General features: G+C 40.0%; 1 protein-coding gene across 1 annotated transcript in view; it reads left to right on the plus strand.

Annotated features, from left to right (window-relative positions):
- LOC102211329 (multiple epidermal growth factor-like domains protein 10) overlaps window positions 1–13,177 on the plus strand; it is an 83,690-nt gene that overhangs the window by 4,486 nt on the left and 66,027 nt on the right. The window contains exons 3-4 of the mRNA XM_013913297.1: window positions 12,176–12,388; window positions 12,617–12,791. Of these exons, the coding sequence (XP_013768751.1) occupies window positions 12,176–12,388; window positions 12,617–12,791 (388 nt within the window). The remainder of the gene's footprint in view (window positions 1–12,175; window positions 12,389–12,616; window positions 12,792–13,177) is intronic.

Consider the following 13,177-nt stretch of genomic DNA (forward strand, 5'->3'; position numbering starts at 1 on the left):
AAACTGGAGGAAGTCATCAATATTTATATTGGCAGTTTTTCTTATTCAGGTTTCTTTGTATGGGGTGTCGTTAACGGTTTCTTGAGAAGCAGTTTTGCTCTTATTGTCACAGGACTGAACGCACTCAAGTGCAGACCAAGGTTTCTTTTCAAAATGAAAGTCAACAGTTTATTTACAGAAACACCAAGTGCAATATAGACAACATGCAGCGGGCCGGGGTTCCAGGGATCTGTGGGAAGGAAGGAAAAAGGTCCACACACACACCTCGCCACTAATCCACTCTCAGATAATCAGGAAATGGGAACAGGTCCAGTTTACTGTACTGTAAACTGTATTTCCCTGGATCCAGGGAAAGAGTGACAAGAAGCACTGAACCGCCATCTTAAATAGTGGCCAGGTAATCAGGCAGATCAGCGGCAGGTGAGTAATTAGGCCAGGTGCATGGGCCAAGGGCGGGAGCCCGAGATGAGCTCTGCCCAGAGCTCTGACGGAGGAGAGAGACAGAAAGAGAGAGCACAATAATAATAGAAACATCTGGCCTGGCATTGAGCCAGCCAGGGAAGCACAGAGACCATGGCACTTATTACAAAAAATGCAAAGAATGTGAGATATATATATATATAAATAATAATAATAATAATAGAAATATATAAAAAATATTTACCTCACCTTCAGAGATGATACCTGTAAAACTTTCTTTGCTCAGCTATATTCGTGAGAATACTCGCTATCTGAGGAGGAAACAGAAGCTTTCTTTAAGAATATTCACCTTCCAGTTCATTCTCCAGAACACGTAAAAACCTGAGATTCTCTGAGAACTGCATTATGCCCTCGAACTTACCAACAAAGGTCGTTTATCAGGTATTGATGGAAAACCTCCTGAGTTATATTTGACACTTTTAGAAATGCTGGAGGAGTGTGATAATTACCGACCCATTTACTTAATAAATGCAGTTGTTAAACTATATGCCAAAATATTAGCTGCATGCCTTGAGACAGTGCTGGGCAAACTGCTTCACAGTGATCAAACAGGCTTTACAAAAGGAAGATTGTCTTCTGACAAAATAATGTTATCGGTGAGTCCAGAAGGTCCCAGTCTCAGACTGGACTTTTCTTCTTTGATGCTTCTTTGTGTTTGATCGATTGCAGTGGAAATATTTATGGAAAGGTCCCAAATTTATTAAGATGATAAAAATGTATATGCTAACCCTTCAGCTAGTATCTGCATTAGAGTTTTCCTCATCTATATTTAGTATACTCTGGTGGAACAAGACGGGGATGCTCACTCTCACTACTTATTTTAATTGCTCCATACAAACCTTAGAACTCCCCCCCCCCTTCCCTTTGTAGTGTAGGATATACACCATATTTCATTATACCCTGATGAAACCTTAGTATACATATTGGCTTTTCAGTTGTCCTTGTCCACACTGTTGAACATCATGGGTACTTTTGGCAAACTGTCAGGTTGTAAAATCAACCTCACACAATCTGCCCCTATGTTGCTTAATTCAGACTCTCAATTCAGACTCTCAATATCCAATATATATATATATATATATAAATTATTTAGGTATTCAAATAGTGTCCTCTGTAGCTTCTACTTTTAAGAACAATTACTCTACTATTTAAAAAAATAGAAAAGTTCAGTGCTTCCTTTACCTCCCCCAGTTGATTACTGGAAAAAAACTTGACTCTTTGTTTAAGTAATTTATATGGAATAACAGCTGTTCACATATAGAGTGGACAGTGCTACAAAAAAAAAAGGCCTGCATTTGTATAGCGCTTTACTAGTCCCTAAGGACCCCAAAGCGCACACTCAGTCATCCACCCATTCACGGCAAGCTACACAGCTGCCCTGGGGCGCACTGACAGATGCAAGGCTGCCGGACACTGGCGCCACCGGGCCCTCTGACCACCACCAGTAGGCAACGGGTGAAGTGTCTTACCCAAGGACACAACAACTGAGACCGTCGGAGCTCGAACCGGCAACCCTACGATTACAAGACGAACTGCCAACTCTTGAGCCACGATCGCCCCAAACAAAGACTAGAAGGAGGTTGGTTAGTACCAAAATCCAAACTATATCATTGTTCTTTTACCTTACAGCACATTAGACATTGGTTGGATCCAGATCCCCCATGGTTGGAAACTGAAAAACATCTTGTAACTCCAATGAGACCGCACGATTTTCTTTTCTCAGGGGTATCATTGGGCCCATCATTTCATTATCATTTAAGATTTAAGATTTTAAGAGTACAACAATCTCAGTTTTATCTGAATGTAGAAGCAGAAACCTTGAGGTCATTCAACTCTTTATGTCTTAAAGACATAAAGCTTAGCTAATTGGTTTGTGTTATCTGGCTTCATGGACAAATAAAGTTGGGTATCATCTGTATAGCAGTAAAAGTGTATGCTGTGTTTTCTAATGATCCTGCCTAAAGGAATCAAGTTTAATGTAAACAGCACAAAACTATGCTGAACTCTATAATTAACCTGAGTGTTTAAACAGGACAATTTATTTACAGGAACAAATTGGTGTCTAATAGATAGATATGGTTCAGCCCACTGCATTGCAGTACCTTTAATACCCATAGCATGTTCTAATCATTGTATTAAAATATTATGCTGCAGTGAGATGTAGCAGGACAAGCACAGAAATGACTTTTGAGTCAACTGAGTCTAATAATAGATTAAATTGTGTTAAGGCTGTCATTTTTAGTATCTAGATGGATGTTGAAATCACCCAGATGAGTAAAGCCCAGATGGACAATAGATAACAGCAAATAAAACTGTTTTTGAGTTGTCCAGCTACCTGTCAGGCTTTCAAATGAACTAAAACTGTGTCTGCATCTTTGGTTGGGTTATAAGCTGCAGAGGAAGATTGCTGTCATTAACATAATCATCCTGCTGTGAGCAGGTTTCTGTAAGGCAGAGGAAATCGATTTATTGATTAATTATTAACTCGTGTACTAAGAGGGAGAGAGAGAATGTTTAACAAACAGCATTTCACTGCTTTACTCTTTGGTGTAGTTGTGGATAATTATTGTTCTTTCTTTGTGATTTTTTTTATTTTTAAAATGTTTTTTGGTAACTTTTGGTGGTCTAGGAGCAGACCACTGTCTCTTAGACAGCCAGCAATTTAAGGAGAACATGCAGCTAAACATGTCACTTCTGGTCCAATTGGTGGGGGACGGGTACCAGAGAAAACTACAGAGTCAGACATTGGTTTGGTAATGTTACACACCAATTTACTTTAGTGATCTCTGATTGAAGTAACTGGGTGTCATTAATTATATTTCATTACAATAATAATAATTCCATGCTGTTCCACTTATCCTTGGCAGGGTCGCAGGGTGGCTGGAGCCTATCCCAGGTACCATAGGGCGAGAGGCAGGATACGCCCTGTCGCAGGGTTAACACGTAGAAAGAGACAACCATTCACATTCACACCTATGGACAATTTAGAATCATTACTTAACCGAACCCCACTAACTGCATATCTTTAGACTGTGGGAGAAAGCCGGAGCATCTGGAGAGAACCCACAAAAACACATGGAGAACATGCAAACTCCACACAGAAAGGCCCAGGTAAGGTGGTGAAGTTGAACTAGGACTTTCTTGATCTGATGCAATAGTGCTAATCACCGTACCACCACTCAGCAACATACCCAAGTGGTGAAAAAAAAGCATCTACAGCAGATGAATGGAATCTGAAAGTCGTGTCGTTAAGAAATTGAAATTGATCTACCATCTGTAATAAATGCAGCAAGGACCTGATAGAAGCCTTTTGACCGATACATCTGGCCTTTCAGTTTGTTTGTTGAAGCCTCATCAGAAATGAGGCTTCCAAATGGAACAGTGGCTGGCAAGAATCCATTCTTCAGGAAGAAAACAGAGAGAAAGGGCTGAGGTATGCCAAATCACACAAGGACTGGACTGAAAATCAGTGGCAACAAATCTTATTGATGATGAATCAATGATGAATCTAAAGCTGAAATTCTTGGTGCAGAGCATGTATGGAGGATATGTATGGAGGATAACATTTTCCCAGAGAAAGATGGTATGGATGACCTCCCTGTGGGGTGGTATTCATAGGATGAGACAATTTCGGAATGGAGCACAAATGGGAACTTACTTAGTTGCATTCTGTAATTAACAGCCAGTAATTTACCAACAGCAAACTCTACTGAGCATTTTCTTTTGCTGCTTTTGATACTTTCAAAAGAAATGAACAAGAATTTTGGAACATTTTACCTTCAAAATGGAATTAATGAAATGAACAGCCCTATTCAGGTTCTCTGACTTAGCTAATCCTGTATTTTCGGTATGGAATATATTGTTCCCTCAGTTATTGTGAGGTCAGCCTCAGAAGATGTTCCTGCCACCATGATTTGCAGTTGAGATGGTGTTTTTGCAGTGTGTGTAAAACTATAGTGCACCCAATGACTAATAGATTGTAGAACACTTCTGGTAGAAACATCCTGAAATAAATGTTTTTACATATGATTTTAACAACATTTTAAAAGTTGGACAGCTTGTTTCACAGAGGACAAAAATGATCAAAGTTTAGCAGGCAGTTCCCATGGTTACCTCACTGCACAAGCCATCACTTGTGCAACTGTGTATATATTTTTTTGTCTTTTACAAAGTGAGAGGTGCAGTGTAAGGGTGTGAAAGTAAGAGCAGGGCTGGCTTCCCATCATGCTGCTTTTATCATTATTATTAGAGGACTTTTTTGTGATAATTATCAAGACTGTTTTATTTCTCAGCCATTTTTGCCACGTTTACTTTTTCCTGAGAAATCATAACCAAAACAATCCTTGCTCTTCCATCAGCTGTTCCCAAACCAAAACTAAAACTCTGTGTCAGAGCCCGAAAACACTATCAGTATTCACAGTGACAGAACGAGCTGCCTGCACTTGAAACTGATGTTTATTGCTGCAGTTTTAGTTTAGAAAACCACACTGATTCATAAAATCCAAAAATAGATTGTGGGTTCAATGCAGTTTTATTTACAGTATATAGCGCCAAATCACAACATCAGTCACCCAAAGGTGCTTTATAGTGGAAGGTAGAGACCTTGCAATGATACCCTACCAAGAAACCTATAGTGGCCTTTAAAAAGAAATGAACAAAAGGCAACACGATATCATAAGTTGCAAACACACAATGATTTCTAATTGCACATTAGTTATGAGGTGTCTACGACGTGATTCCAGCGTTTGAGCTGTGATTTTTGTTTCTGTGCTGTCTGCGCAGTGAGGGCAAAATAATACTGATATAAAAAAATGAAGTCAGTGGTAAGAAATTACTCCACATAGTGTAAATTAGAAAATACTTGTGCAATTTCTGCCTTTATCCACTTGCTCCCAAATACTCAGACTGCTACACTTTTCCACGTTTGTTTAAGCACAATCACCACATTTGAACAACAAGTCATTTTAAATAGTTTTCTTCTTTATTAGCGTCATAATTTCTGAGTCTGTTATTTGAAAAAGACTTTTTGCACCCTCATCTGACGTTGGTCAGCTCTGAATCGTTCCCACTCGTTATTTCTGCTTTAATTATCCTTTCTCTCCTGCTTCCACCCTGTCCATCTTTCTTTCCCTCTCACCCTCTCTGTCATTACTCTCAATTGAGCCAAATTACCTCCATTCATTTAGGCCCCAGACAGGTGAATTAGCCTACATGGAATAATTCCTAGATTGAGTTCTCTCCCAGCCAGTCCACGTTCTAATGGAATTAGCCAAGATAACAGTCCTGAGGAAGTCGGCATGATTTAAACGTGACACTAAACAGAAATCCTCACTGAGCCATTTTAATTGAGTGATTTGTCTGTTTCTTAATGGTTTCAACTTGTAGACGTGTTAAGAATGATGCAGCAGGCCTAAATTCAGCCTTGACTCGGCTTATAGTATTTTCTATACAGTTCACTCTTATTAGAGTCCATTCAGTTACTTTGAAAGATTCACCTTGAGCGCACCACTCAGGGTCTTATGATGAAGTTTGTTGACCTTCGTATGGTGTGAGTGATTCTGATGTTGGAGCTCTGAACACTCTCTTTGAGAGTAGTGCCATTCAGTTTTTATTTATATTAGTAAAAGCCAGACTGACAATTCTTTGCTTAAGTTATAACTCAGGGTATAGTGAGTATTCTGGACATTATTATTCTAAACAACAATTTAATTACTTTATGGCTGTTAATCTCTTAATATCCACCAGTTCACCAGCAACCTGTCTTGGACGGCATTGTTATTTCTGTTGCATTAACATTCAACCTTTTTTGTAGAATTTTGCAGAAAAACTGCAATGCCAAAACTATTGTATGGCACCTCATCTGAAAGCTATATCCTGTAGTTTGTGAATGTTAGTATTTAGCAAATGATTAAAAGGAAACCCTACAAACCTGCAGAGGAAACACTGGACTTTCAAGTGTTCTTTTTCTAGCTCAGAATCATTGCACAAATACAGGTTTAAAAATATAAAACTGCAGTGCAAATGTATAAATTTGAACTTTAAATGTATAAAATATTAAAACTTAGTTTGGACTACAAATCAATTTGGGGTTTCCATCAATGTACCAAGTTGTGCCTTTTCTTGAGACTACAGTAGCTGAGCATCTGCCGTAATTCTTGGATATTCATCGGCACTTCTATGCAAAACTGAGACAAAGCACTGAACACTTGAAAGCACGAACATGAAAGCACGCCATCTTTAGCTAGCAGGTTATGAGGTCTGTCTCCAAAACTGTACAGCTGTCCTGCTAGAACGTCATGTGTTCATATTTATAGTTATAGAGTAAATATAAATAAATATAAATATAAATATATAGAGTATATTTATAGTTATTAAATATAACGTTTTTGGTTTAATTAACAACTCTCTAAAACAGAATGCAATAAAACCGTTTGTAAAGGGAGGCTTTATTACAGGGGTGTCGTATTCAGACTGCGATACTTGTAGCTTCATACATATAAAAACTGCTAAAAGATTGAGTCTGCAAATCTATTTAAATACTGTTTAAAGTGTTCTTACCTTCAACAGTGTATCATAGTTAGAATACCTGGCTTTTTTCCCCCCACAAGGTTTTGTGCGCCATTATTTTAAATTCCGAGATACTTGATCTTTTGTCCAAACTTTTTACTAGTTGCTTGTAATATACTCCTATTCAATTACACACTGAAGAACGTGAGAAACATGGAAGTTAACTATTAAGAGCAACTGGAGTTCACTTCCTTTCTCAAGGTTTATAAAAGCAGACATACTTTTATAGACCTTGTGAAAGGCTTTTAGAATCATAAGAAGAGTTTCCCCTGCCATAATCACATACAGTAATCATTTATTGAAAGTTGAGACTATAAAGCAGAGTTGTAGTGATTACATCTGAGACAGCGTTTTCGACTTGATCCATTTTGATATTATACAAAAAGCTGTGTGCTTAACTCTATATCTTATACCCTTATCCATCCTTTAAACCAGGCCTTCCCAAAGTATGGGGCCCGCCCCCTAGGGGGGCGCAGAGCAATTGCAGGGGGGGCGCGGTATGAAAAGGGGGGGAAAAAACAAAAAACAAAACACTTGGACACTGCCAGCACAGGGCACCCACAGAAATGCAAAGTAGGAGATGAAACATCGCTGAATATGTTTCCAAACCAACTTCATTCTAAGACAAAGACTAGAAAATATGATGAAGCAAATCTTCCCTTTGGCTTCACCTGCACAGGTGCCGAGGTAGGTCTCCCTGCAGGGTTGGTTCCCCTGTCGGGAGCAGCGCTGGGCTCTTCAAATCACGGAATACAACTCTTCACTTGCACTGATGACAGCTATAGCTGAAACGTATTCATGTCGCTTAAAAGTAAATACTCAGTGAGTGCTGGCGTTTTGTTTGTTTAAAGCAGTGGTTCCCAAACTGTTTTTGTTGGGCCCCCCTTTGTTTTACAAGAAAAATGTTCGCCCCCACCCCGTCCGCGCATGGACAAACAGTATCCCACATTCTTGATTTTTAGTTCACAAACACTTCTTGTAATGACTAATGCTACAGGTATAGCTCTAAAGAATGTAGCATCATGGGCAGTGTAGTCCGTGCTGCAGGGAGAATGGACTGCCATACCCGTTATGTGTCTGTGAGCGCGAGGAGGGAGAAAAAGGAAAAGTACGAGTTGTCATCGAGCAAAAACGGGAGCTGGAAGTAGGGCTGGGCTATATCATACCGTTCACGGTAATACCGGTGTAATGTTGGGCAACGATAGGAAAATGAAATATGGCGATAGAATATGGGTAAAACGCGCATGTGCAGTGCCTTTGTTTACATACACACAAGGCAGCGACGGTGAATGAGAAGAGCGAAAGTGGATCGTAGAATGAAACGGATGAACCAGAACTGGTTTGTAAAAATGCTGCAGCTTCACTGGTGTGGAACTGGTTTCGGTTTGGTCCGTCAGATACACAACAAAGCACAATTTTTGGTAGCGCATGCTAGCGGGCCGTCGTTATTACCGTGTTGTTTGGAAAATACGGCACACTTAAAATCAATCCTTTGATTTTTCTGAAACTCGACAGAGCCCCTTATAATCCCGTGTGCCTTATGTATGAACTCTGGTTGTGTTTACTGACCTCGAAACGGTTTTATGTGCACGGTGCTCGAAAATCTGTCAAATGTTTTACTACAACTTTGCTAAGCTGCGAAGCCGCAGCGCTCGATGGATTGTCGGAGCATTACGGCTATTGTAGGCGGAGCCTCGCGGAGTGATACGTACTGCACCTCAACATGATATTACCGTATTGTGTGTGTATAACCTCTTTTTAAGTTTTGTGGATATTATACATGGTTATGCTGAGGATATGTCGGCCAGTTTCCACTGGAAATGCCTTTTGGTTAAACTGGCAGCGAGGAATTTGCACTGTTACATTTTTATATAACTTTAATGCACATAAAAAACAGCTGCTTGTTTAAGTGAAAATACATTGATGGGGTTTTTTTGCACTAATAAAGTTGAGGAGTTGTAAAGTATTTTGTCTCGTGTCAATTATATCGTCAATTATATCGTTATTGCAAATTTTCAAATGTATATCGTGATGAATATTTTTGGTCATATCGCCCTGCTCTAGCTGGAAGCATGTAAATATAATAATAACCACTGCAGCCAAGAAGAGTACCTGATGAGCCCAGCTGTAAGTAAGCTATTAAGACTCAACTGTACACCGTGTTCGTGTTTTCCTCTGAAACAATAAGCTCCGTTGGAGCAGTCTTTCAACGCCTCTCTCTGTCTCAAAGTTGACCCAGACAACAAAGTAAAGCTAGTTTTCGGCTACGAGCTCAACACGAACCCGACGTACTAGCCAGAGGTCCTTTACTACGGTTCGGAGTCGCGGACCGTCAGTAACAGTAATAAATCACACAGCAATAGTACATTCACGTAGTTGTAAACAGCATGATAATATATTAAGTAATCCAAAGTATTCAGAATACGTTACTCTCATCGAGTAACGTAACGGAATATGTTACAGAATACATTTTGGGGCATGTAATCTGTAATCTGTAATGGAATACATTTTAAAAGTAACCTTCCCAACACTGGTCATCAGTGCAAGTGAACAGTTGTATTCACTAATTTAAAAGGTTGCAATCACAGAGTGGTGCTTGTGAGTATTAAAAAAAATTTAAAATGATTGAATTACAAGTTTTGCAGCTCTCCATATATTTGTGTAAATATGTAAAAATGATAAACACAAGTGTGTGAAGCTTAATCTTTTTTCCTATACATTTTCACACTTTAGTTTTCAGGTTCTCACATTTTGCACCGTAGTTACTTTCATATTGTTCCTCCTCGAGTGCTGCCACAGCCTGAGATGAACTGGAGGCTTTAGTGCTGGCCAGAAGACCAGGAGCTCCACGTGTATTAACAAGGAATTTAGAAGGTCGCCCATCGTTGTTGTGTATGGTGATATATGATGATACAGCTGTAGTGTAATTAAAAAAGAGAGGTGGGTCACTGCGTAGTGCAGGGGTCCCCAACTCCAGGCCTCGAGGGCCGGTGTCCTGCAGTTATTAGATGTGTCCGTGATCCAACACAGCTGATTTAAATGGCTAAATGACCTCCTCAACATGTCTTGAAGTTCTCCAGAGGCCTGGTAATGAACTGATCACTTGATTCAGGTGTGATGACCCAGGGTGAAATCTAAAACCTGCAGGACACCGGCCCTCGAGGCCTTGAGTTGGGGAAGCCTGGCGTAGTGTAACAGCTGCCGTTGTAATGCAGTGTATTGCTGCATGGTGGCGCCTCCTATCTCATGACTGGTGTGTCACGGATGATCTGATATCCTCGTGTTGGTGTTGTTCCCAGACCATCATGAAAATGTTGTTCCAGGTTCAACATTGCAAGTGACCAATCACATTGTTGTGACGTTATTCCTTTGCGCGCCAAGCCATTCGTGCATTTATGAAATTCCAATGTTGCAAGGACAATATCAATTCTGCTTACTGTTTATTAAAAGGTTAGGGTCAGGGTCAGGGTCTGTTGATCGGCGGACAGAGGCGGTTTCACGCAGCTTAAGTACAGTTTTTTGTTTTACGCCAGTTTTTCCCGAAGTCGCAAAACTATGACGTCACAACATTCTGATTGGTCACTTGCAATGTTGATCCTGGAACAACATTTAGTATGATGATCTGGGAACAACACCAACACGAGGATATCAGATCAACCGGTGTGTCACTCCCTTTTTGTTCTTCTTCGCACTCTCTCTGTAATGGATTCTTCCGTGTACGCAGACTAGTGAGCTCTCAAGTAAGGTGTGGTAGAGGTAGCACATGAATGGCCCTGCCAACCGGAGTTATGCACAAAGTTATGACTTCCAGTTCTTGAAGATAATTTTTTTAGCGATGCGTGAGGCAGTATGTTTGATTTATGTGCTTCCATTTATGTGCTTATGTCACCTAACATGAACAGTTTAGGTGTGGCAACTAAACCGTGTGGAAAGGTCTTCACATATCCTCCGACAGGCCCTCTGAGTAGGCGTACAAGACCATACAGCGTGCACATAGTTTTCAGTGGGTGTTTGCAGTGTGTGCATATGTCTGAGTGTGTGAGGCCCATTTGGAACATCCTTTGTCCTGTATATTGTGTTCTATGGAGAGTTCTGCATGTTGTAAGTTGCTGTATTAGGATCAGACGTTTTGATATGGGTTGATGGAAAGATCTTGCTCCCGTTTTGCAGTTTTATGGGAAATGGAATCACCAATTTTACACATTTTATATGTGTTTGATAACCATTTAGGGGTAGAGATATTTTAAATATTTTGTTGCCCATGTAGACATTTGAGTTCAGTTTACTGGGGTAAATCATTTTTGTGGGCTGGACTTCAAATCAGAGATCTTTACTTGTCCACAGAGAGCTTGTTTTAGGTTCAGCCATGGGCCGTCTAACAAGCTTGATTCGATCCATTCTGAGTCATACAGCGATCTGTTGGCTAAAAAGTAGAGATACAAATTTGGTCATTCTAGACCTTTGTGTTTTGGTTTTTGTGAAGTTTTTAAACTAATTTGTTATTGTGGAGGTTTGCTGAGTGAGGCAGAATAAAAATAGTTCAAAGGGTCGACAATCCAGTGTTTTTCTTCAAAACTGTGGTCTAGTGCGTTGTATTTAAAGTGCAGAACAGTTGCAGTCTCTTATCCGTGTGCTCTAATGTGTTATCTTTAGACAATTATTTTTTTTCAAAATGTACAGAGAGCACATAATTTAACAATACACGACTCAGATTAATAATAATGGAAATAATGATTTGTGATGAAATTCAGTGCAATAGAAAACTAGCTTTCTTTGCAGAATTACACTGAAAATATTTTGGCTCTTATTCTGGTCCCAGGTTATTTTCCTACCAGGAACCAAGGGGAAGTTGTCTAAACAGCTATGGTTACCTTTTCCCAAATACCAGCTCAACATTTTGCAGAAAAACGGGGTGTTTACTCAAGGATTGTATTCCAACTCGATTTATTATCTCTGAATTGTGTCTTTCCAGGTAACAAAGTTGATTAGAAGTAATAGAAGTCCCAACTGCTGCAGTAATAACTGTTTCTTTCACTCTAACTTGTAAAAAGAAAAATCCCAGGCACCTTTAGAAGAGAGGCTTAGAATGTTGGAAAATAACTCCTCCGTGTTTTTTAAACCAACCCAGATGCCAGGATGAATGCCCAGTTGGCACTTATGGGCCACAGTGTGCTCACAAGTGTGACTGCCAGAACAGAGCCAAATGCTACCACATCAACGGCGCCTGCCTTTGTAACGAAGGCTTCAAGGGGCCTAGCTGTCAGGATCGTTTCTGTCCCACTGGCCTGTATGGACTCATCTGTGACAAATACTGCCCCTGCATACACACAAACACACTCAGGTACTGGATAATTGCTCAGGCTTTCTTACTGTACAACACTTCAGTAGAATAGAATGTTTGAATTACTGTATCTAGTTAAAGTGGAGTTGATATTTTGTTTCACATATTTCTGCTTTTCCCACTAAACCTACTATAAAAGTAACTTTGTGTCGAGGGTGGTCAAAATGGGAGAACTACAAAACAATATACACACTGCAAAAAAACCTTCTAATCTTCCTGCTCTTTCAGCTGTCACCCTCTGTCAGGAGAGTGCACCTGTGCTGCGGGATGGACTGGGCTTTACTGTGACGAGACCTGCCCACCAGGTTACTACGGTGAGGGCTGCAGAGAGCTGTGTGTTTGTGCTAATGGAGCCTACTGTGATGGCATCACTGGAGCTTGTATCTGTGCACCAGGATACATAGTAAGTGCAAAAGATTTCTGTGGCTTAACACCAACACGTTCCTTTTCCCCCAGTCCAGTTATTGGAATTTTATTGGTTCTTTTTGTTTTGTCTCACTCTAAACTTGCCAAATATAGATTATGGGATTATGGGAAGATTTAACACTGAGTATTTTTAAAACAAACTATTATCTTCAAACTATCTACAAGCTAGAGGGAGCCCACAGAAAAGGATGAGCCAGTTGCCTTGCTTCTTGCCTAACTGTATTGTGCTATGGAAACAAATAGACGACTCGTCTCTCAAAGCAAATACTTTGATTCCTCTCTAAGCTGCTCGTTCTACCATTTCACCTGTGTGTTTTTAATTGATTCATTCTAAGTTCATGAGAATGCCTCAATTTGCTGGAC

This window comes from Pundamilia nyererei, unplaced genomic scaffold (assembly GCF_000239375.1).
Source record: "Pundamilia nyererei isolate P.nyererei 1_Seehausen unplaced genomic scaffold, PunNye1.0 scaffold00124, whole genome shotgun sequence".
NCBI classification, from domain to species: domain Eukaryota; kingdom Metazoa; phylum Chordata; class Actinopteri; order Cichliformes; family Cichlidae; genus Pundamilia; species Pundamilia nyererei.